Source organism: Larimichthys crocea, chromosome IV (assembly GCF_000972845.2).
Source record: "Larimichthys crocea isolate SSNF chromosome IV, L_crocea_2.0, whole genome shotgun sequence".
NCBI lineage: Eukaryota > Metazoa > Chordata > Actinopteri > Sciaenidae > Larimichthys > Larimichthys crocea.
Genome location: NC_040014.1, coordinates 3,140,848 through 3,165,127, shown reverse-complemented (window position 1 = coordinate 3,165,127; position 24,280 = coordinate 3,140,848). Strand labels below are relative to the sequence as shown.

General features: G+C 38.2%; 1 protein-coding gene across 1 annotated transcript; it reads left to right on the top strand.

Moving 5' to 3' along the window:
- Positions 1-4,809: 4,809 nt before the first annotated feature.
- On the top strand, positions 4,810-24,050 carry vsig8a (V-set and immunoglobulin domain containing 8a). Its single transcript, XM_010736747.3, has 9 exons — positions 4,810-4,910; positions 5,894-6,074; positions 6,245-6,354; positions 7,232-7,407; positions 10,856-11,060; positions 14,216-14,368; positions 15,299-15,421; positions 17,538-17,679; positions 23,602-24,050. Exons 3-9 carry the CDS (start codon positions 6,252-6,254, stop codon positions 23,810-23,812), a joined length of 1,113 nt encoding a protein of 370 aa, XP_010735049.2. The 5' UTR covers positions 4,810-4,910; positions 5,894-6,074; positions 6,245-6,251; the 3' UTR covers positions 23,813-24,050.
- Positions 24,051-24,280: the final 230 nt, after the last annotated feature.

Sequence of the window (24,280 nt, the reverse complement as noted above, 5' to 3'; positions counted from 1 at the left end):
TTAGGCTGTCAAGATGTCTGCTTACGTAACAGTGTTCCCTGGATCTATGAACAAAAGGGGTGTGACTATCCTGGAAAAAAAGAAAAATCCGTAACTGGATCCAGCTGGAGGAAATGTGAAAAACAATCTAATCGCATGTTTACTTTTTGTTTGTTTGTTTCGTTTTGTTTTTTTGTGTCCCAAGTCAGAACTCGACTTGACTAGGTTCAGTGAGGATGTGCACAGGAGAATGGACATGCAAATTATCAGTGTATCAAAAGGAAAAGAATGGCCTCCAAACTGAAACTTTTGAACTAATTGGTAATAATGTCTCTGGTCCATGAAATACACAAATTAAAACAGTGAATGTGAATGTTGCGCCACAATGCAATGCTTTCTTTAATGACTTTTTATTTTTTATTTTTACAGCTGCATTTCTCAGATTATTGTTGCAAACTGCTATGTGCATTAAAATATATTTTAAGTTAGAAAAATTAAGAAAAGAGTAAAGCAACAGGCCTGTGGAGGTTGAAGGAGTGTTTTAAGTAATTGGACAAAGCACTGGGTGTGCCTTTTAACGGTAATGTCAATCAGTCAGCAGTACAACAGTGTGCTCCTTGAATTCCAACAAGAAATACTGTTATATGTTTATGTTTTGGATTATCTGTGTTATAAAGTCTTTGCTTTGGCTTTAAGACAATATATGGTCAATATCATTTAAGTGGATTTTGGAGTTAATCATTAACTCAGACTCAGTACAGTTGTCATGAAAAGGCAAATTAGCTATAGAAACCAGAACTGCTTAGTGTTCCAGGCTGGAAAGTTGGACATTTTAAATAGGGCCGTTTATGGAAATTGACTCGTTCCGTTGCCAGTCTCAAATGAGGAACTGCAGTTTCCCCATGCAAGCAATCATTGTAAACAAGATACTGATGATACTGGTACCTACTCTGTGCTATGACAGTACAGCTGAGTGGTTAAGAAAGACCTTTTCCTCTAGGTTTGCCACAGTGGTTAGATTTTCTTTTTATTTATTTTTTGCATACATCTCAGTAATGTATAAATTGTAACAAAACTTTGTGTTTTTGACTGAACAACCAGTTTCTTGTCACTTGACACCTCATGGACACCTGACATATGAGACCTGCTAAAATGGTGTGTGATGTATTGTGTATGCAACAAATAAGAAAAGGGAGGTTAAAAAGCGGTTTGTTACCTTGTGAAATGCACTTTGCCCAATTGCACTGGCAGATGATTTTCAAGTATTTCAAGTTTAAAAGGTTGGGAATGTGCAAACCAGCACATTTACATGTTCCATTCAGTTCTCAAATTAACATCCTGACTTCCCAGCCACCTCATCTGAAACCCAATCAAATCTCATGGTCACTCCTCCAGTTTCACTTGTTTACACATTCATAGCTTTGTACTATTATTATTTACCTGTCAGGGCACTGATTTCGTTAAGCACATCTAATTTGATCATGTTTTACATCATTTAGTTTGCTTTGGTTGTAGAGATTGTTATAATTGCAAACAATTTGGTAAAGTGTTTTTTCTCATTTGAAGAGGGAATATACTGCCCCTGAAGCTCTTATTGTCAACAACTGTGCATGGCTACAAGGTTGTAGAGTTGCACGATACCCACGGTACCCCGCGGTGCCGCGGTTTGTCTGTTACTGGTGACGTCCAGGGATATGATAGGGTCTGCCCGTCTGTTAGTTGACTGGCTGTTCATGTGTTTCTGCCGGCAAGAACGAACTCCAAAACAAACAGCAAGCTAAAGTTCTGTCTCGCCCAGATGCACGCACGGCTTACAGTTACAAACATGAGACAACACACCCACCATGGCAGAAGCACCGGGCCCGAGTGGCGAGTCTGCACGGCGTCGTCATCAGTGGCAACACTAATTTAATTTTGCTAAAAAAAACAAACTTATTGTTTCAAACTTGTTTCAGTCTAATTCTTACTTTACCAGTATTATGTTTATCATGCACCAAACAACATTATAAGTAATAATTAAGTATATATATAACTTGTACAAATACACTGCAGTTCAAAATAATAATAATAATAAAAAAAAGGCTGCAATATCGTGATAATACCCGGAACCATGATACTTTGTCTGGTATAGTATCATGGTTACTCATTTTGGTATTGTGACAACTCTACAAGGTTGTAGACTGCTCTGGTTGGCCTACCCACTCTTTCAGAGGATTTACATAAAAGACTTCATATGTAACTGCGCTGGTCTTTTTTGTACTATACTTTTATTTACTCACTTGGCAAGGCAGCTGCTGTTTGATGTTGATAGTGGCAGAAGAACTTTCTAGCTTCCTGGAATACTCTCCTCCTAAAAGCCTTTCTGCAGCTGCTGTTGTGGCATGAGGCCCTCTTAGTCTCCCTTTAACACATTTATAGGAGCCCTCACTGAATGACCACCCAACTGTTGTAAATGTGAAAATCCAATTATTGCCTGAGAGTTGCAAACAGTAAGGATGGAAGCCATTAGTCCAACCTAGACTCACTCACAAACTTCCTAAGCATGAACTTGAGGGTCTTGTTAAAGCATTAAAAGAGGCCATCTGTTTGTGAACTGTAGGGGCTAGCCTTTACACCATGAATTCCGAGCATACTGTACACGTGTTTCAGCAGGCTTTAAGTGAAACCCTTGAGAGGCTGGAGAATAGCCCATTGGGGCTGTTTATGCTCTGGCAGGCCTTAATCTTCTTCAAGGGGAAAAGGCTTCAGGGTAACTTGCGACTGTGATGGGCCAGCCTCAGACTTGACAAGCTCTATGGAAGGGGTAGATGTGGCTGTGGAACCTTGCAGCAGCTTCTGATAATCCTCATGTACCTTGTGTTGGAGCTGGGTAAACTGACGCTGGGTTCTTTTCCACCTCCCTTCTTGTTGCTTGCTCTCCCACTCTGTCCTGACGTTGTGATCAGTCTGCTATTGCATCAGGGACCACAGAACACTCAACAGTTCAGCAATACTTTTGTGTGCCTGTGGTTGACCCCATCTTGGGATTTTTTCTGGAGGATGCTCAGTTGCCCATCTCTTCTGTCTAGTTGATATTTTATTCATTACCTCCTACTGGCATAGATCCCACTGCTGCCACCAATTGTGGTAAGGCCTGGCCAGAGTGGCTGAAGTAGGAGGCAGACTCGAGGCACTTTGTTCAAATAAAGCCAAAGATTTTTTTAGAGAACGTGCTACCATGCTAGTCGTGCTGCACTGCTTCTGATATAGGGAAGTTACATTTCATAATACAAACACGTTTACATAATTTACCTAGACATTGCAACCATCAGATCATGAAAAAACCTAAACAAGTCGCCCAGGGTATACATACAGGAAGTGCTTTGACATGTCCTCCTTTTGTCCCTGGACCACATGGTAGGTATGGCAAGTAATGTAACAAGAATAGCTAACTGACTTAAAATGACTAGAAATCAACCAATAAACTATAGCTAAATTCAACAATACTAGTTTTATAATCCGAGCTCTCTGTAATCCAAGAGCACCAGGAAGCAAACTGCTATTTTATCTGTGCCAGATAACATACCATACATAAATACTGCACTGTCTGTTATCATCGCAGTCATTTCACCATTTGTTCCTGATTACTTTACTAAAGGACTGCAATGTTCAGACAAATCTGCAGATGTTTGAGGTCTGCCTTCTTCCTCAGCTGGTCACCCTGGTTGTCTGTCTTCTTGGCAACAGAAATGCAAATTCGAGACACACACACGAAAACAAGCCTGTGCAGGTACAGTGCCCCATGTTATCCACACCACTTTTTCCATGACACTTCAGGAATGAATGACCTTTTTAGAAATGATCACTGACACAGTTCTGCTTCTTCTCTATGTAACATTGCTGAGACTCAGTGGTGTAAGTTTCCCCATGTATTACAATAGTGCTCATTGTCTGGCCAATCAGACCTTTAAGATTATTCCTCTAGATCACTCTCGGGAATTTGAGCTCATGTGTTATATTCCTTTAGGGTGGGGCTTTTCATAGACTAAGCTGCAGATCTTAAATACACATGTAATTTAATATTTAAATGTCTTTATGTACGATATGTAAACAGCACAGTTCATTACAGTGATTATATTTCATTTTACAAATTCTATAGTTGCACATACTTGAATCCTTGAGCTGCCTGATTACTGAGTATATTTCCCCTGGGCCACATCTTTTTAAAAAGCCTTTTTGAGTGTAATTCTAGCTAAACTAAGCTAGTTATTCCTTTAAGAAATTGCAAATATGGAGCAGTAAAAACTGTGTAAAAAAACAACAAGTAAATATCCTGTTTAAGTTTTTTTAATGAATACCTGAACTAGAAATTAATTTCTTGTAAAGACAGAAAAAAACAAAAAAAAAAACAATGTCAAGTAACTTTTGACCCATGTTGTGCAAAGACAGTTAAAAGTATAATTAGTTGCATACATAGTTGCATTTTTTTCTAGGACTAGTGTATTAATCCAAGTTCTAATCCTGCTGTTTTCACTTGGATTGTCTGTTTTCTTGAGTCTTTGTTTGTTTTGCTCCACTAAGCTGTTTTCTAGCTCAGGAAACATTAATCCCAGAGAAGCCAGTCTTGGCTTGCACGTGTGTACTGTGTCTAACTACTCAGGCAGTGCCAAAAACTTAGTGGTTGCACACATTTATATGTATGTTTAAATGGTTACAGTGATAATAACTGTGTGCTTTTGTGTGTTCTCATGAGAATTTGCAGCGGATGAGCTTGCTAGCTCAGTGGCTAGTAATAATCAGTAACAGTTTCAACTGTGAGTAGGAAAATGTTCCAGTGACCTGTTGTAGTTTTGTTTTGAAATCCGATTTGGGAAAATACCTAGAGCAAACAACCACTTATTTGTATATCCTGCAGACATGGAGCAGCAACATTTGCAGTCACTTGCAGTCAGGTTTGTTTCTGTTCTCCTGATAAATGTAAATTAAATACTTACTCTTTAGCATCACTCATTTAGCTCACCGGAGAGGGCATACTCCACAACATAAGTGCTATTACAATGAATACAATATAGCTGGATGAAATCTATTTGTGATACTGATATTTACTCTGTGCTCAGGTTGACTCTAATCTTACTTTGTTTATCTGATCTGTGGCACTTGGCAGTTAACATGCAGTACAAGACAAACAAGTCCTGAACTTGTTGAAATGTTGTTTTCTTCATATTAAAGGAATTAGGATAAAAAGTAATCGACCTCATTCCTTAATGCTTTCCATAGCCGTGTCTTTGAAGCAACTCAACCACTCACATTCTGGAAAGAGCGGTCATGTGAGGTCAGAGAGGAGTCATTTAAAAAATAAATGTTTGCAAAGCTTGTAAAATAAATGTGGTGAACTCACAGAAAGATTTAAAAGGGGTGTTTCCCTCCAGGTTTGCCACAGAGATAAGATTTTATTCATTTATTTATTTTTTCATACATCCTGGTAATGTATATGTACATCCTGGTTTGTTCTTTTGGCCGAACAACTAGTTTCTGGTCACTTGAGACCTTGTATGTTCTCTTTGTCTTGCTTATTATTTGAAACCACAGAGGCTGTGTGTTTTTTTGTAAGAATAGAGGCAGGTGATTTTCAAGTATTTCGAGTTCTGACTTAGTTCAAGATGTTCTGACCTAGTTGCATACCATATACGAACAAGCATGTTCACACTTGTTGAACTCACAATCACTACAACATTTATTCAAATTTCTCATTAAAGTAGCGATCTGAGTTCCCAGACACTTCTTTACAAACCCAATAAAATTTCACTCCTCCATGTTCACTTGTTTACAAATTCATAGCTTTGTATTATTATTTACCTGCCAGGGCGCTAATGTCGTCAAGTACATTTCCGTACATTGGTTTTATTTGACATCACTTTGTTTTGTTTGGTTGCAGAGACTGATAACAGTGCTAAGGAAGCCTTTTGGAAAACAGGCAAAACAGGTGGAGCAATCGTCCTATCAGAGGGCTTAATGGTGAGAGGGAGTAAAGGAGGAGCTTCTGTAATTCAAGAGCCCCAGGCAGCACACTGATACTTCATCCCTGCCAGACATTTGGATTGAGTATCTGCATTCAGGTAATATATATTTAACTTGTTGTTGTGCAGCCCAAAATCTTTTTATTTGTCCTATTTTATAAGAATATTAATTTACAAAACCAATTTCATGTACTAATATACATAAAGACACTGTACTTTTTATCATCTCAGTCATTTTGACCACTTCTTCCTTGTGATTTTTTAAACAGGACCACGATGTTCAGACAAATCTGCACACGGTTGAGGTCTGGCTTCTTCCTCAGCTGCCCACCCTGGTTGTCTGTCTTCTTGTTATGCACATCAAGTCTCTTGAGCACAGGTGAGGATAAGAGACACACAAGCACATAAAGACAAGCCCATGTCGGTACAGTGCCCTGTGTTATCTATAATATTGTATTTTCATGACAGTATAGGACTGAATGAAGCACCTTTTAAGAAATGATCACCGAGACCTTCATGTGTCTTCTCTGTTGAACACCGCTGAGACTCAGTGGTGTAAGTTTCCCCATGTGTTACCATGGTGCTCATTGTCTGGCCAATCAGGCCTGGAGATTATTCCTCTCTTGGGGATTCTGAGCTTGTTTTATTCCTTTAGGGTGGGGCTGAGCTGTAGGTTAAATACACATGTAATTTGAAAAGCAAAACAAAAGTATATTTAAAAACTCTACAATATATAAAAGTACAGACAAGTACAGTGATTTCAGTTGTACATACTCACTGAACTGCCTAATTACTAAGTACATTTCCCCTGGGCCACATGCTCTTGAAAAGCCATTTTGAGTGTAATTCTAGCTAAACTAAGTTAGTTATTCTTGGTGAGCTTTACCAATTATACCCAGCAGTAAAAAAATATGTAATGTACTGTTTTGCAGAGAGTTATAGACATACTTGACCACTGGTTCATTTTCCTTCAATTGCTGTCTAATATTAGTCTCAGCTTGTCTTTTTTATATTCCTGTGCAGTATTTGGCTGTAACTACTATCTTTGTGTTTTTGTTGCTTTCTTAGCCAGGCCTCCTTCAAGAAATCAATCTGAATAAATCAATATTAAGTACATCCAGAAAATGTGTGGATGGAAACCATAAACTGTCACTCAGTGAATAAGATAATAATATTTATCCTTGAGGATTACAATAAGGGGTTAAGAAGCTATATGCATCTGTGATTAATTTCAAGACTTGTCTGAATTTTTAAAGAATTGAAATATACGCAAGGGATGCAGGTGACGTCCACGGGCCCGCAGACTATCCAGAAGGCAGAGGGAGAGAGTGTGATTTTGGGCTGCACTTACACACCGAGCCCTGCGGACACCGGAGAACTTGACATTGAATGGTCCGTGGTCAGTCCAGACACCACGCAGAAAGATCAGATGGTAAGAAGATGAATAAGAATGATGCAGATTCAATGACAACATGGGATGGAGTATAATTACCACAACAACTTACAGACATTTCATCTGTCATTTAAAGGTAGGGGAGATAGTGGATTATTGAGTCTCATTCCTATGTTCTCATGTGAAGACATGAATAGGAAATAAACAAAGTGGCGCAGAGAGAGCTACCCAACACCCAACACAACTCCACCTCCTCTATTTGTCTTGTCTATGTTATTTATGTTACAAATGCTGTATATTATGAGTTTTGTATGAGCAGAAAAGGATGAAAGTTTTGAACCAGATTATAAATATTGTAATATAACTTTTCCAATATTTGGTCTGAATTGGCTGTGGTTATGCTAGGATAGTTAGTCGATTCATTCTGTGAACCCAACAATCAAAAATCCACTTCACTTGTCCGTGAAACATCTTTGCTCTGCCTTAAACATAACCAGAGCTGAAAGAAACCGCCATCCCCATGTTTAGTTTAATAAGTAAACTCATACACTGTCAAGACAGTAAACATTCTCAGACGTGTTCCTTATTAAACAGCTAAATACATATATCACATTTAACGTTTAATATATACTCTTGAATTTAAGTTCTCTTTTTCTGAACTATGACCAACTGCCTTGTTAACTCATCATGAAACACATTTCATTCAAAACTCACCAAACTCACAAAGTTAAAGCTCTACCTTGGATGTATTTTTATATTTTCAACTAACCTGCTGTGCACAGGCTAATACGACTCTGTAGGTTATGCAAGAAATTAATTGAAATAACTGAATTAGAGATGTACTAATTGAATGCCGCCTCCAGCTTTGCTCAAAATTGGGGCTAAATTACAAAGTTATTACTCAGGAAACAAAAATTATGGACTCGTAAAATGAGTTTTTCTGCAGCGTCTCTCCGATTAGAGACCACTATACAACCCAACTGTTGTGACACATGCTATAACTAGAGGAAAAGCATCTTTGAAACATCTAATCTATTCCGATTTCACACCTGAACATTTCAATGCACCCAGCGATAAAGCTCTTTATCCTTCACCACTGATCCGTTTACACTTCAACTGGCACATTTGACTTGTTTACAAATTCCATTCCCATTTGCATCAGTATTTGACTGAACCCTCCTTTAACACCTTTTAATGTCATTTAATGCAGCTACAGATGCCCTGTGTTTATTATATTACGGTTTTGGACATGCAGAAAAAGTTGAAGTCTGTTCATCCTCATGGTAACAATGACAAACATGCGGTTAACATTGCAAAACGGCCACAGTTATAGGTGTAGGCACCAAAAATACTTGGTTCTGTTAACCCTCTGATGCACAACATATGCATCCTCCTTCTATTGCACAACATGGGTAAAAAATGACCCACATTAATTTCCCATTTGTTTCTTTGCTCTATTTTTTGAAATAAATGTATTTTATGATTGAATATTCCAAATATTTTTTAAATATCTTGTTTTTGTTTTCCTTTCATGCTTTATGAAGAAAAATTGTTTTTGTATCACTACATTGAGTTTACTCATATGGGTCAAAAATGACACATTCATCCATGTGTGTTTTAAAATTAAATGACTTAATGCTACTGTATAATAATAATTTGTTTCAAATAATTACTTCAGCAGTGAGTGGGCAAAACACTCATACATTTAATATTTGTTGATTACATCACTACACAAATCTCAATTTTTTTACTAAAATTAGCTAAGCTAACTACAACGGATTAGCTAACTTAAATAGAATATGTCAACAGCTAGCTGGATAACAGTAATTACTTGTACCTTTCTGGCAAAATACAATGTACTCTCAAGGTAACCTAATCCTAATCAAATATTATGCACAGCTATTTTCCAGAACTGTCAAATATTTTCTTAAGTTAACATTTGAACAATTGTAAAACAAGTCTTATAAGTATCAGCTGTGCAGAGCTGTGAAATGTCTAGCAGGTGACTTGCCCAGGGTAAATATGCTACTTACTACTTGCATGTGTGTAAACTTTGTAGAAATACAAAAGCTGTGCTTGTTTATAAAGCAGGAAAGGAAATAAATAAACATGATTTGTGCTACTGAATAATGAAAATAATTTATTGCAAAGATATAGAACATAACAACTTTTGACCCATGTTGTGCATCAAAGGGTTAATGAAAACATCAGGCTGCGTAAATCAAACATTACGTATGTAACTTGAAATAAGTTACAGTTGACTTTTGGTGACGCGGGATACAGATAGCTTCTGGGTTTATGTCCTGTTTGTTTGACTTAAATCGATGCACCCCAACTTCCACCTCTATATGTGGCCTTTCTCACTCTACAATAGACCTTTTTCACAGCAGCCATTTGGACATGAAATAGCCGGGTCAACGCAGGTGTTTCCAATGATACTAATTAAGGTTCCATTCCATTTAGTGCAGCAGAGACTTTCCAATGAGTCACCATGCACCACAGCAGCACCCTGACTCTGTCTGACCTGAATGTAACTAATCCTTAATTAGTATCATTGGTAACACCTGTGTTTATCTACTATTTCATGTTGAAAATGAGACACTGTCTTGCTAATATAACACAATATTAATATCATCGTAAACTTTTTTTTTGTTTGTTTTGAAATACTGTTATACCTTTCCTGAAATTGGGTTTGAATTGGAGTCAGTTGTCCAACAAAACTAAACATGTCTGCTTTCACTCAAACTGCCTCAAATCCAGGCAGAGCAGAAAGAAAACATTCACTAAATAATTGTGAAAACAGAAAATATTATTCTACATGTTTTTCTTATCAAACAGAAAAAAATACAACCAAACACCTCTTCAGAATTCAAATTTCGCTCTGTCCCCAAACTGAGGTTAGCTTAATTACCATAACTCATCATAAGCACATTTCATTCGGACAACAGAAGAGAACAAATTGAAACTCACCAAATCATCTTTGTTGATCTTTCCACTGTTTTAACAATCACCAACGCCGGTTTGTTCGACATGAATCCTCAATTTAACCAGTTAGATGTGTAAATATTCTGGTAACGTCACTTGTTTTGTAAAAGTAGTCTGGCCTTATGACTTCGAAGAGTGCTTAACGACTTGAGCCCCTCGTGAAAATATTCTAAATATAGCACATTTTAGATCATGCTGTTTTTTCTTAGTGGCTAAAATGCATTTTGGCTGCTCACCTGAGTGGCATCTCATGAGTGGCTGTCAACCCGACCCAACCTACACAGTCCTGAGATTTGAGCTGTTTTTGAACTATTACTATTATTTTACTCAGATCTTTAGGGATACTTAATCAGACACTCAATTTTGATTTCACACAAAGAAGCAAATAATAAAAATAAACCAAAACAATGACTTAAAAAAACTCAACATCAACATTGCATTTAGAAATTTAATTCAATATTGGTGCTAAATAATTCCTTTGTGTGTTTTGTTTTCCCTTCAGCTCGTGTCCTATACCAGCGGCACTAAATACATCCACAGTAACCACGCTCTTGCAAAAGGACTCAGCTTTGCTGCTCCGGACCCCTCAATGGGTGACGCTTCGCTCTCCATCTCTCTACTGTCACCTGCTCAAAGTGCTACCTACAAGTGTAAAGTGAAGAAATCACCTGGAGTGGACACGCGCAAGGTGTCACTTGTGGTACTGGGTAAGATGGGGAATTGGGTTGCATCATGGGGGTAACACATGTCACCTGACTGCATTATTTATATCCATCACCTTTGGCAACTATGGTACTGTTTGATTTTAAGGTGGAGGCAGCTGTGTATTCATTCAACAATGTGCAGAGTGTATTTTACTGAAGAGGATTACATTTCCTTGTCACATGCCGGTATGCATTACAAAATATGTCATGTAGCAGATCTCAAGGCACCTGCCGTCAGACACACTTTTATCTTTTAGGACTACAACAATGATTCCATCCTCTGTATTCATAAGTCTCAGAGATGGATAGTCTGTTATCTTTTTACTCAAAAATACAGTTACTTCAAATAAATTTTACTCAAGGAAAAAAACAGAACACCTCACACATCTATTTCATGAGACAGGTGCGTAGGAGTGGAACAAGTTGATCCAAAGTCGCAACTTAACAAAATAAACGCACTGACACAATGTCTAACTTGCATTAATACATCTATTTGGAAGGTTTTGGTGCTTGACCTTCATCAGGCAAAACATTGCTAGGTGCTACCAAGCAAATTTAGTTTCTTTTCTTATTACTTATGTAGCGGGACATGATTGCCAAACTAATACACTTTGCTTATTTGAGGCACTTTGCAGCCTGTGCGTATACAGCTGTTTATGAAATATATACAAATATTTCTGTTTTTCTATACACTCAACAGTCCGAACGTCAGGTCCTGTGCACCGCAAAGTCCTCTGCTCTTTCAGGTCAAATGCATAATATGACCTCTCTTGTCCCACTGGGTGCTACAAAGTTTTTTAAAAGCTGAATGAGTGCTCAGCAGGAACAGCCGAACCATTTCCGTTGCAGCTACTGATGTGCAGTTGTTCCATTTTCACAGTTTATCATAAATTTTCATGTGACCTTTCATCCGCTGCAACGGTTATGATTTGAAATGTAGCAAAGTGCAATACTTTGGATAACAAATTAGATCAGTGAGAAGAATTATTTGCATTTAGGTTGCAACCAACTAAATGAGCCTTGCCTCAGGCTCTCCTTCAAAGCATGTAGCCTGCTGTACAGTGGCTACAGAACTGGTGAGTAATGCGAAAGGCTGTGTTTGGTTTGTCCCTTCTGGGCCACTTTAGAAACATGATAAACCCACTGTGATGTCACCCATTGGTTTGATGCCTTGAGTTTGGCATTATGGACGTTGCCATCTTGGTTTTTCAGAACCATATTTGGAGAAGAACACAGAGCTGGTGGGTACTGGAAGCTGGGCTGCCAGGCTGGTCCTAAATATAGTATTACGATTAAACAGTAGAGTAAAAAAATATGTTTCTGAAAACATTTGAGGTGAGGAACAGCAATCAAACCTTGAATCATATTTGATCAGCACTGCCTAATTTGACAGTGTGATCTGAGTTTCTTGAGCTTGTTGTGTTACGCCAGACAGACTCACTGAGAATGACTTGTCAGTGACAAGGCAGCCACGCCCCAAAGCCATACACTGCTTTATTGTCTGTTTTACTCTAAATGGGACCATCATTTACTAAATGAACATCATGCTGTACAGTACGTAAGAAGACTTGTGATTGAGACCACAGGCTCATTAGGAAAATGTTTTACTGAGGTAATAAATGAACTGGGGGAGTCAGGTAATTTGTCCATGAGATAAAGATATAAAAGGCTCATTCTAATGTATAACAACTCTTATTGTCAGCTTGTTGTACACAATTATAATATATTATTCTGTTAACAGAGCCCCCTAAATCTTACACACTTGATCTTTAAATACATGTAAAATGACAATCACAAGATTTCATGCATATCAGTGAGAACTATGTATAGCTTTCTAGAGCTAACAGCCAGATTTAATGAAAGAATGAAATAATTCTATGACAAATTTCTTCCTTAATTCAGGTCTGCACAATTTCCTCCACTGCTTTCCTCCCTCAGTTCAGTCTGAAATAAAATACAAAACACTTCACCTTAAACTTTAACATTAACTCGGTATGCAACTTTTTGCTGTCATGGCCGTGGTCACAATTTTGACCAGTAAGAAAAGCTGCTTTGGAAAGATCTACCTTGAACTGATAGATACAGAGTGTGTCAATGATGAGAAATCGTATAAAGGGGACAGTAATTTGAAATTACACTTAAAGCCGTTAGTCGGTGTAATCAGTGTTACAATTTGCCAGAGGAAGTAATTTACTTGACTCTAGTCCAACTCATCTTGTCTGAATAAGTGTGACCAGAAAATGGGGTGGAGGAGGAGGTCAACTCATTGGCAGATTGGATTGTTAGACTGGATACTTTAAATAACTTCTTACCATGGTGTTCCACGATTGAAGAAATGATCGTGTCAGTTTAAAAAAAAGGAAAGGACTTAAATACAGTTTTTTTTTTATATATATATCGCTACTACTTTTTTCTTCCTTTTTTGCAACCAACAACAGTGATTAGAGTTAAAAGTATTGAGTTACAAGTACAATTTTGTTATTTTTCACAATCTGAACCAACATCTGAGAAGAAATGAAAAGAACAAATGATAAACATAACAGCAGGCATCATTTCCAGTTTGATCTGAACTACACATGCTTGTTTCTCTGTAGGAAAAGAAAAACAATATGGCAGTATTGGAGTATTGCTAATTAATTGTGCCTATTGGAATGTAAAATGCTGTTTTCATGCTAACAGCAATACAGCCGTGCATGCAAGATCACACTGTTTGTACGAGCCAGAGCATCACTGAATAGTTGGAGTGTTCCTTCTTTTATCGTCTAAATGCAGGAGAACACACTTAAATATGTGAAATGTCAACCTTACAGGTCTTTTCTTCACAAGTACGTAATCACTCCTTAACTGCTGCCAATTTCTGTCCTCTTTCACCATTTCCTAGCTGGACAGTACTCCATAGTCTGTCTCATCTATAGGCACACATACCATAAAGACGTTGACATTCAAGTATAGATTTATAATATAAGGTTTTTAAATGTTATAAAATGTATCACGTTTTTGGTATAACCCATCCATATTGTGTGAATAGGTGTCATTAACGCCGGAGTCAAAATGATTCTTGTCATTTCATCCTGAAGCTATAGAGCTATATACTGTTTTTTCAACAAATGGAAATGGAAATGACAGCATGAAATGATCCATTTGTTGTATGATTTCAGTGAAGCCGTCTGCACCTAAATGCTGGGTGGAGGGCGGGGAGCTCATCGGCGAGGCTGTATCGCTGCACTGCAAATCTGAAAGAGGCTCCACTACCTTAACATATACATGGAAGAGAGAAAGTGCAGGACCCATCCCTGCTATGGCGACACAGAGTAAGCATGACCTCTGCTGATGTCATGGTGCTACTGCACATCAAAGAGAGAGAGCGAGTGTGTGTGTGTGTGTGTTTGTGTTTGGGTGTGGGCTTGAGACAGGTGCTATTCAATTCTGTGTGAGCAAAAGCCTTTTCTTGTTGAATTTACGGCACAAGCTTTTGTTTTGTTTTATTTTTCAAGATAAAGAAATGTAGGAATGCATCAGCGCTTTTTTGGCATTTTTAAATTGAAATGAAAATGATAGACCATCCAGGTGAAAACTTTCTGAAGAAATAATGATGTGGAGCACAGCGCTCTGTAGTTTAACAGCTTACTTCCTTAAAGCGAGAGTCTGGTGCATAATCAGCAGCTAATTTGCATTCTCTCCTCATTTTCTTTTCATTTCAACATGACATGTTCCCGACATTGTTTACTGTAAACTGCATTGATCAGTTTCCACAACAACCAATTTTGGAAAGATAATGGGTGAAACTCTGTGTGAGAAGCAATTCTTCATATTTTCAAGTCATAATTTGCACAAACTAACCACGAGCCTTAAGTATGTGTTACTATTTCAATTGTAGCATATCTGAGGTATGTTTATTTTAGCCACCTTGGAGCAGGGCGGCACAATGGTGCAGTGGTTAGCACTGTCGACTTACAGCAGGAAGGTTCCTGGTTTAATCCCCAAGCTGGTTTGGACTTTCCTGCATGGAGTTTGCATGTTCTCCCCATGTCTGTGTGGGTCTTCCTTCTAAAGACATGCAGGTTAACGTGAGTGTGAATGGTTGTTTGTCTCTATCAATAGGGTGTCTCCACCAATTTCAGCTGGGATAGGCTCCAGCTCCCCTCAACCCTGATGAGGATAAGCAGCTACAGATAATGGATGGATGGATGTACAGCACACGCAGTGCATGCGTTAATCTACATTTGTGTGTGTTCTCTCAGACAGGGCAACTGGGGAGCTGAAAATCAGTAATCACTCACAGAGCTTTGCAGGCCTCTACCTTTGTGAGGTGAACAATGCTGTTGGAGCCCGACACTGCAGGATCAACCTGAAAGCAAACAAACGTAAGGGTACCTCACACATAATGTTCCAGTCCACATGTATCACGCATGACGCACACATGTGATCATGAAAGACCTAGATTTCATCCTCTTCTCTCTTTGTGGTTGTGCCACAGTCTTCCCACTTCTCGCACACAGGGTTTCAACCACAGTGTTCTAAAACATCAGTGTGTTATCTTAATTACACTGTCTAATTATGACAGGAAATGACACAGCAAAAAAAAAAAAAAAAACACAGTCCCTCAGAACACAAAACCCTTTGGCCGTCAGCTCTTCATTACTGTCTTCCTGTTGTTGATTCACAAAGTCACACAGGTAATTCTGAAATAACTCCACTGCCTCGTGCGACCCTGCTTCATAAATTGTAAATGAAACAAGATAAAGGCAGCGACAGAAAATAAGTGGACTCATTAAAAGCACCCCTGAACAGCTCCGAACAAGACAGATACTGGAGATATACCAGAGCTGCCTCATGCGGAATGAATCTGGTGACTGTACGTGCACAAATAGGGAGTGGAGTCAGTGATTCAGCATACCATTATGCAGTAAATCATCTCTGGGTTTAGACTCCCAACAAGCCCTCTCTACGTTCTGTGGATCCATAAAATGAGTTTGTCTCTGTGTGCCTCATGATCTGTGGAGCAGACCCTCATATTATATCTTGTTGAGTCCATAACTTTTAGCCTTAGTGCTCACATTTTTTGGCTCTAGACAGGGAATCATTCATTTTCATTCCACGTGCAGGACTAGACTAGACTAGAGGTTCCAAAGATTTACAAGATATTATAGAATTAGATTAGAATTCCCATACTTTTTAGTTTGTTGTGATATATTAGATAATTCTACCTCTTCAGGCTTCTTTGTCTACGTCTAAACATGCTGTTCACTTTTTTTTGTTGCACATACACACATACACTGAACTCTTCTGAACATTCTCCTGGATCCACCATTGTTTAATCGTCCTTGATGTTTTGTAGTTGTGATTGAATACTCACCATAATGGCAAAATAGTTAAACAACAAATTAAAAATTAATCAACCATAGGTGTTATGGAATTTTCTATTTTTAGGTTACACAAGGTCACGTGTGGGCCTTGAGGTCCTCAGCAGTATTAGTTGTTTGGCTTTAGTTGAGAACAGTAGGTGCCAGTCTATCTCAACACTGTGGTGGCCAGGGTCAAAGAGACCTAATGCTGCCTTCCTACTCATAATAGATAGCTTGTTGTTGATGTTCCAATCTGCGTAAACAGACATCTGTATCTCCAGACTAGAATATGTTGACGATAACACCTGCATGGGTAAAGACATTCTCTTTGACTAATTCTGGGCGTTTAGTATTTGTGGTGTTATCTTTGGGTTTAAAGTTTATCCACCAGGATGAGTTGGGCAGAATGTGAGACCGACTCAGGCACTTCTGATGAACTTTGAGAGTGTCTCTAATTCTCCTTGGCTAAGCGTCAATAAATAATACAGCATAAGACATCAGAAGCTCCTGAACACTTTCTTCCTTCCTGATCTCGCCATTGACCTTTGACTTTAGCAATTTCTCCACAACAATAGGAACACAATTTACAGTTTTCTAGAAATGCTACTGTAGCAGTGTGGGTGTGATCACTTTGGGCCAGACTGAAATATATAACTCTCAAAAAGAATGTCATTAAATTTCAATGGTTCCCAGATGACTGAGCAAACATTTTTAATGCTAACATAATGTAAACAGCAGACTTTAGCATAGCATGTTAGCACAGACGATTCCCCTGTTTTTTAAAATCAGAATTTAATTTTTTTCTACAAACATACAGTGGAATATGTTCTTTATTGAACTATTGTTCTGTCTGTCTGGACAGAAACATGCAAGATATTTTCTCCGTTCCATTCTTTGTGCTAAACGAAGCTACTGGCAATGGCTCCATATTTAGCTTACAAACGACAATGGCACTGATCTTTTTATCTGTAATTATTACTATTCCTTTAAAATAAGGCCATTTTTACAATCTGTATGGAGGTGTCACAAAACCACTACACGAGAGAATAAGAATAATGGATTTTTCACACTTTGTTCTTTTCTGACACAAAGCTTCCGAGGGAATAATGCCTTGTTTTTCATACTAATTTTACAGCTCCAAACAGAGCGGCGGTGATAGTCGGCACCGTTGTGGGTTCCCTGCTCCTCATCTTCATCCTGTTGGTCCTCATCGTGATTCTATACTGGAAGTTGAGCACCAGGCATCGCTATGAGAAGGAGTTTTCCAATGAGATCAGGTACTGCAGCTCCAGCAGGGCACAGTTAAAGGTGTTGGCAGCTTGACAGTTAGATAACTGAGCTGTTGCAAGAAGAGAACAAATCCACATAGAGTCTGGCAAGTTTCTCATTTATCACCAAAAAGTCCCATGAGTAAGAAACTTCTGCCTCTGTTAGTGTTAAATAGTTTTGTCAGCTTGTGAGTTTATGTTAAAGGATATGAATGTTTGGATAAAGCAGTATTGTGTGCACGCGTACAGAATTTTACTTCTGCATAAATTAGTAATAATAAGATGTATTTGGCTTCCACATATAAAAGACATGGGGGAACTGACATCAATAACCAGACTTTAAAAGACAGCGGCAATTATAAATGTGTATTACAAGATATAAAACAACCTACATCAAAGCCATTCCGGTGAGAATAGAATCAGAATGAAAGACATGAATTAAAACTAGCAAAGAAACATAAACTATAACACAAACTGTACATAAAAACATAGAAAAATAAGTTTTATTTAGGACTCTTTGATATCAGACAGCATTATTTCAAATAATTTTAATATCACCATCCACCATCTCTCATCCATTCTCACAATTGTGAAGAACAATGCAGTGAAATCCTTTTTCAAATCCAAGGTTTTAAGAGCAGAAGCAAACAAACTTCAGGTATACTAACGCAAACATAACTGTAAAAATAACATCCGTTCCGCTGCGTGCCTCGTCTGAAAGCCTGAGCAGGATTCATTAAAAGTTGCTAACTCTTTCTTGTCGTTTATCTTCTCCGTCTTAGAAACATGAGAGACTTTCTAGTGTCAACCAACACACTTTGGTTGTTCTTGTCATTACATTTGAAACATTAATATACAATTTATTAAATCTCGGAAAAACACAGAAAGTGACATTTTTATAACAAAATCCGCCCACCAGCATTTCTACAGTAAAGCTCATAAATCAAGTTGTTATATCTCTTTGTTTAATCCACACACACATGCACACGCACACACACACACACACACACAAAGCCATGAACAACATTTTGCCATTTTATGTTATGTTCATGTGCTGGACTAATTTTTGGCTCTGAGCAGTTGCCAGGCAACCAGCCAAGGCTCCAAAAGTTGCTGTGCCTGACGAAGAACACATATATAACACACATAAACCTCAGACCTCAACAGCGGGTTATTGTTTTTATGCTTTGTTTCTTGTACAAAATTAACAGATGGGATATGATACCTGGATTAGCCAGCTTTAGAGGCGGACATTTTGTAAACCACTGGACAGAGCGAGGATAGATGTTTTCCTCGCTTTATGTTTCAAGCTAAGCTAACAGGTTATTCTCCCTATGTAATCTCCCTCAGAGAGCAAATAAATAATACATAACTATTACTTTGAGAGTTTCATTGATCTCGTTGCATCAAAAGAAAACATGATAACAGATGATCACCATGCACAGGTTTCCTCTCTGTGTGGTGGCTGCTTTCGCATCCCCATCCTGCACGCTTTGAAAATATTTCGGCATATCTTTTGCCTTACAAAACAAACAATATTCTGCCGCCGCGCATACAGTATGTTTACATGGCAAGAGGAAAATGTAGCAGAGCTCCATCTGTTGTGATTCATCTTTTCCCGAGTGTGATTTGCACATTTAATTTTGCATTTGTGGCAGGGAACGCAGTTTGCCCTCTGCCCAGTGAATATACACAGGCTTTTATTAAAAGGAAACCATTTTGCGAATGCATATCAGTGTCAGTCAGGGCCAACGCTAAATGTAGCACACCTCTTAGAACAAAATGCTAAAACAGGTAAACAGATTTCATGCCTACATGTAGTGCAATTTGGGAAAGGTTTGGTAATGCCAATTGAAAACCAGTCTTGAAACTCACTATTTCCATGGCAAAGCAAGCCAGCTTTATCTCTGAAGAACCTTTCAAACACACACAGACTACTGAAAGTGCTTTATGTAAGGCAAAGACATTTTTTAAAGATTTCTTTTTGGCCTTTTCAAGCTTTATTTTGACTGAGACAGCTGAAGAGTGACAGGAAATGTGGGGCAAGAGAGATGGGGAATGATGTGGGAAAGAGAAAAAAAGAACAAAATGAAATAAATGAAACTAATACAATAATGAAAGAAATCGATACAGAATATAATTTTAATTTAGTACGGTAATAAATTGTTACTGTGACTTTCCAAAGTTCATGGAATTAGAGGTCTGGGAGACAATCTACATATATCTTAGAAAAGGTATATCAGGGTTGTGTTGGGTTTAAATCCAAGGATGTGAGCAAACAGCAGCTGAGGTGATTTGTGAGCCTTTAACGGATAGAGTCATATAACTACGTATCAATGCGATAAACCATCTTTTGGTCACCCCTCTAGACAAGGGGTCAAGATGCTGACCATGAGGAACAATTTTCAGTTTCCAGCTTGTGGACTGTTGTTGCTTACACCTCGCTCTATCCTTCTGTTTCTGCCGTCTATGTCTGTAATAAAAATACCCAAACAGTAAGCATATACTGCATATATGAAAAATGAACACTGTAGTCTGTTGTTAAGATTCTGTTGTATCAGGAATTAGAAAGTTACCTTCACTAAATTAAAAACAAAAACAAAAACACAGTAGGCCTAGAAACTTGTTAACATTGATGTTTGACTTAGTGAGGAGTAATATTGGTATTCATTTGTTTGTTTGAGGTACTGTGTGTCGCCCATAAACTCCTGCATCTCTGTTACTTTTACACCACAAGGACCACAACATAAATCAATTTTACACTTTATTGAATCACCCTTTTGACACCTTGCAGTTGTGATTTAATATCCTCCTTATCAGACTGGCAGATAAATGAAACTAAAAAATAAAAATGAGTCAATCAAAGGAAAAGAGGAACAAGAGAGTGTTCTGCGAGCAGCGTGTCTCTCACCACCTTGGTCTAGAATGAAATTTATCTTGACAACTATCAAAGGGGTTGTCATGAAATATAATATATACGGCCCCCAGACAACCTTTTATGCTAGCGTAGTGTAATTAGCAAATATTGGCATACTGACATGATAAACTGACAGGGTGAACTGTAGCTGAACTTAGTCTCACAGAGCTGCTAGTATGGCAGTAGACTTAGTGTTGTTAATTCAAAACGCAAATGCAAATGATTGCTACTTTTCCTCAAATCATTTTGTGAGAATGTCCTCACTGTTTTCAAAGGGTGAATATCTAATTTAGAGACAGAAGTCTTGTACTGTACATCTCTGAGACGATATTATTTTAGCTGCTCTTCTCCACTGGAACAGTCCAAACTGTGCAAATAGTTGAAAAGGACAGCATGGGACACTGTCTCGAACAGAAGGTCCCGATGATTTGAGTCAGTGCACAGGATGCAGAATCCATAGCTGCTCCAGGACATATGTTCTGCAGCTGACCTCCCATGCTGACATCTCATCGAGGAATCCTTCTTTTCCAAATAAACAGTGTCTCCCAAAAATTTTTTTATAAGTTACGGTTCCCATAAGATAGAAAACAGCCCACATGCTTTCAAAGTAGATGGTTGAAATGGGAGCAGTGTCAGTGTGGGAGGACAGAGTTGTGTACAAGACACAGACAAACACTTCAAGCCACAATCCTGATACAGGATTCTCCATATCTGTGACATACAGGAGTTCAACTCTCTTCACATGGATGTGGCATCGGTGTGAAAGAGAAATGGCAAAGCAGTAATCATTTGACCCATGATAACAATAGTTCCTTTCACATCAGTGAGTGGTAAAAAGTAAACACTGCAGCTTGAGTTGGGGAAAAAGTTAAGAGATGAGTCATACAGAGTATCAAACCAGTTCAAGTACTGTATCCTCTGCATCTAAAAAACAAATACATTAATACAGTGAGAAAAATAACTGCATCAGGAGCAAAAACATCAGAGCTGTACATGCAAATCTGACCAGGAAATATAAAAACAAAATGTAAATACATACTGACAAAGGCATCACATGCCCTTGACGCCGCAAGACAGATACACTTCTATTTATACAAATGGCACAATCCACACCAGCTCTGACCACCAGCTGTGCTGCTGAATGAACAGATGGTTGTGAGTACAGAGAAACAGAGATTGAAATAGGTGCAGTGTCTAGCATCTGGTGTGAATTTGAGGTAAGACTGCGGTTCATTATATTAAACCTGGAATAAAAGATGAACTCAGGGATAGTGGGAGCAAGCTGTTAACACTGACATTGTTACCGCCTACAGTCAAAATGGCAAAGATACAGTATTTGCTAACAATTGCTAATTCACATCTGACAAATATGAAGCATTATTTGCAAAAATTCTGCTGCGTCTTGAAACAACACTAATGAGAACAGTGAGAATGAAGCAAAACAGCAAAGCTGCAGGCTGTAAAACCAAAACAATGAGCTTCATAGAGCTGAGGGGACCTACAGAAACCGGTGATAATTACTGTATCTGTGGGTTTGTCTCTTTATTTTTTTAAGGTAATATTATTTATTATTATTTTATTATATAGCAGCTTTAAATAAGTAAATTATCTAAGTACAAACCACAGGGATAGTGGAAGGTTTTTACAGTTGTTCCTGAAGCAGTGAGGAAAAATGTAGAGGTGAATGCAGTTTGTTCCAAATCATTCATTAGTACTATTACCAAACTACCAGTCAGGATGCAAATGAACGAATAGTAAAATACTAAAAAGTTCAATATGAAGCCGCAGCCAAAGATTTCAGTTCATTTACTTGTTTTCAGAACAATCTCATAAAAAGGCAAAAATATGTCTACTGGCAGAGCAAAACAACTGTGGAAATACGGTAAGAAATTAGATACCTAAGTGATGTGTAATTGAATTTGGTTTCAACACATTCTTGTTAACAGCTTCCATGTCCTGTTGCATGGCAACACACACACACCCAAGAATCACAGCCCTGAAGACTTGATGTACGTTATTTCACATTCCAACTCATCAAAAGGAAATGTATTCCCTTTACCAGCAAATATCTGAGAGTCTGAGAGGAAAAATGGCAAAGTCGATCTGTTGTGCGGGTGTTTGCTTTGACAAGAAGAGCAGATCCCGGCCGGTACTGCAAAGTTACATAAATACAGAATGCAAAGTAGCTTCCGAGCTTGAATGTTGGCAGAGGTGTTTACGAGGGAAGATTGTATTGTATGTTTCTTGTCAGTGTTTGCTGGTTGAAACTCGCACCAGAGTGAATTTTATCCTACAGTAGAAAGACAGAAGTGAAAGCAGGGTCTCAGTGAGTGTAGGCGCTGTTGGGAAGAGGCTCTAAATAGGCAACAACAACAAAGACGTTCTGTATACTCTTCATTTACAGAGCAGCATTATTTCATGTAGTGAATACCTTGCCTCCACTGTTTTAGCAAAGGATACAAAGACACAGAGGCCATCCAGAACGACCTGGTTTGTAGTTATATAACATAAATAACAGCAGCTTCATGAGCGCGTAGCGCAAGTAAGTTGAGTCAAGGCAAAAATGAATCAACATGTAAATTTCGGCAAATTTTAGCTTCTAAGACGTGACAGTTTGCTGCTTTTCTCTCTTTTATATTATTGCGAATGGAATACTTTTGGTTTTGAGCCATTTCTAAAGATGTCATCTTGGAAATCTCACTATTTTGTTCCATTGCACAGACCAAACATCAATTTGATGATAAAATTAATTATGTCAGCCCCAATAAATGGCAGGAACTGAACCAGGTTTAATAAAAGTCCTGTATACATGTCAGTTTTAACCAAAAGCTCCATAAATTAGTTTTACACCTCTGATTTCATATTCAACAGCTGCTTTCCAAGTCATTTTACTTTGAAACAAATCAAGCACTAATTCCCTAAATTCAAATGACTCAACCAAAGTCATTCCCTTGGTAGTAAAATCCTTTAACTCTGTTGGTTTTCTTCCTCTGTTCTGCTCTTGTGTCAAACAGAGAGGACGCCCCGCCTCCTGAGAGCTGCCCGGCCAGTCGCCATACCAGCCGATGTGGCAGTCAGCACCCACAGGTCGCTTACAGTCAGATCAGCGGGACTCATGGAAGCTCTTTCAATGAAGGACGTGCGCACACTTCCTCCAGCAACAGCCGCACACCTGTCAAATACACACCAGTCGAATATGACAGCAAGTACGGATACGCAGTCTGACAATCAACAGCAGCTGAACTGAAGAAATTTGGCTCTCATTGTTTAAAACTGAAACTTAAAATGTGATTAACTGAATCAAAGCTGTGAAGTGTGATCGTTTTAAATAACTTTAATATAATGTTAGTCACATTAGAATCTCCTCTTTTATTACTAGTTAGTGTAGCTATTCTTGTCTTTTAGACTGTCTGACTATGGATGTAAAAGCAACTGAATTAAACTGGATTTTTTAAGTAGTAGCTTGGGTGTTTTTATCATTTGCAGTGAAACAATAACTCACAATACATCCCAAAAAAAACTATTCAGTCTTAAATTTAAACCAAAAGAGAAATATTTATTTCATGATAGACCTCATTTGGAAATACTCAACCATTCAAAAAAATGTACACGATTAAGTACTTTTTTTTTTTCTTTTTTTCTCGAGGATGTGTCGACAGGAGTTGAAATATCAATAGCCACATGCAATGGGTT

Excerpts from the sequence above, each read along its gene's own strand:
- vsig8a (XM_010736747.3), top strand. The coding sequence starts at position 6,252 with ATGTTCAGACAAATCTGCACACGGTTGAGGTCTGGCTTCTTCCTCAGC. Across the intron at positions 7,408-10,855 it reads CCACGCAGAAAGATCAGATG|CTCGTGTCCTATACCAGCGG; the intron begins GTAAGAAGATGA and ends TTTTCCCTTCAG. Across the intron at positions 17,680-23,601 it reads GAGTTTTCCAATGAGATCAG|AGAGGACGCCCCGCCTCCTG; the intron begins GTACTGCAGCTC and ends TGTGTCAAACAG.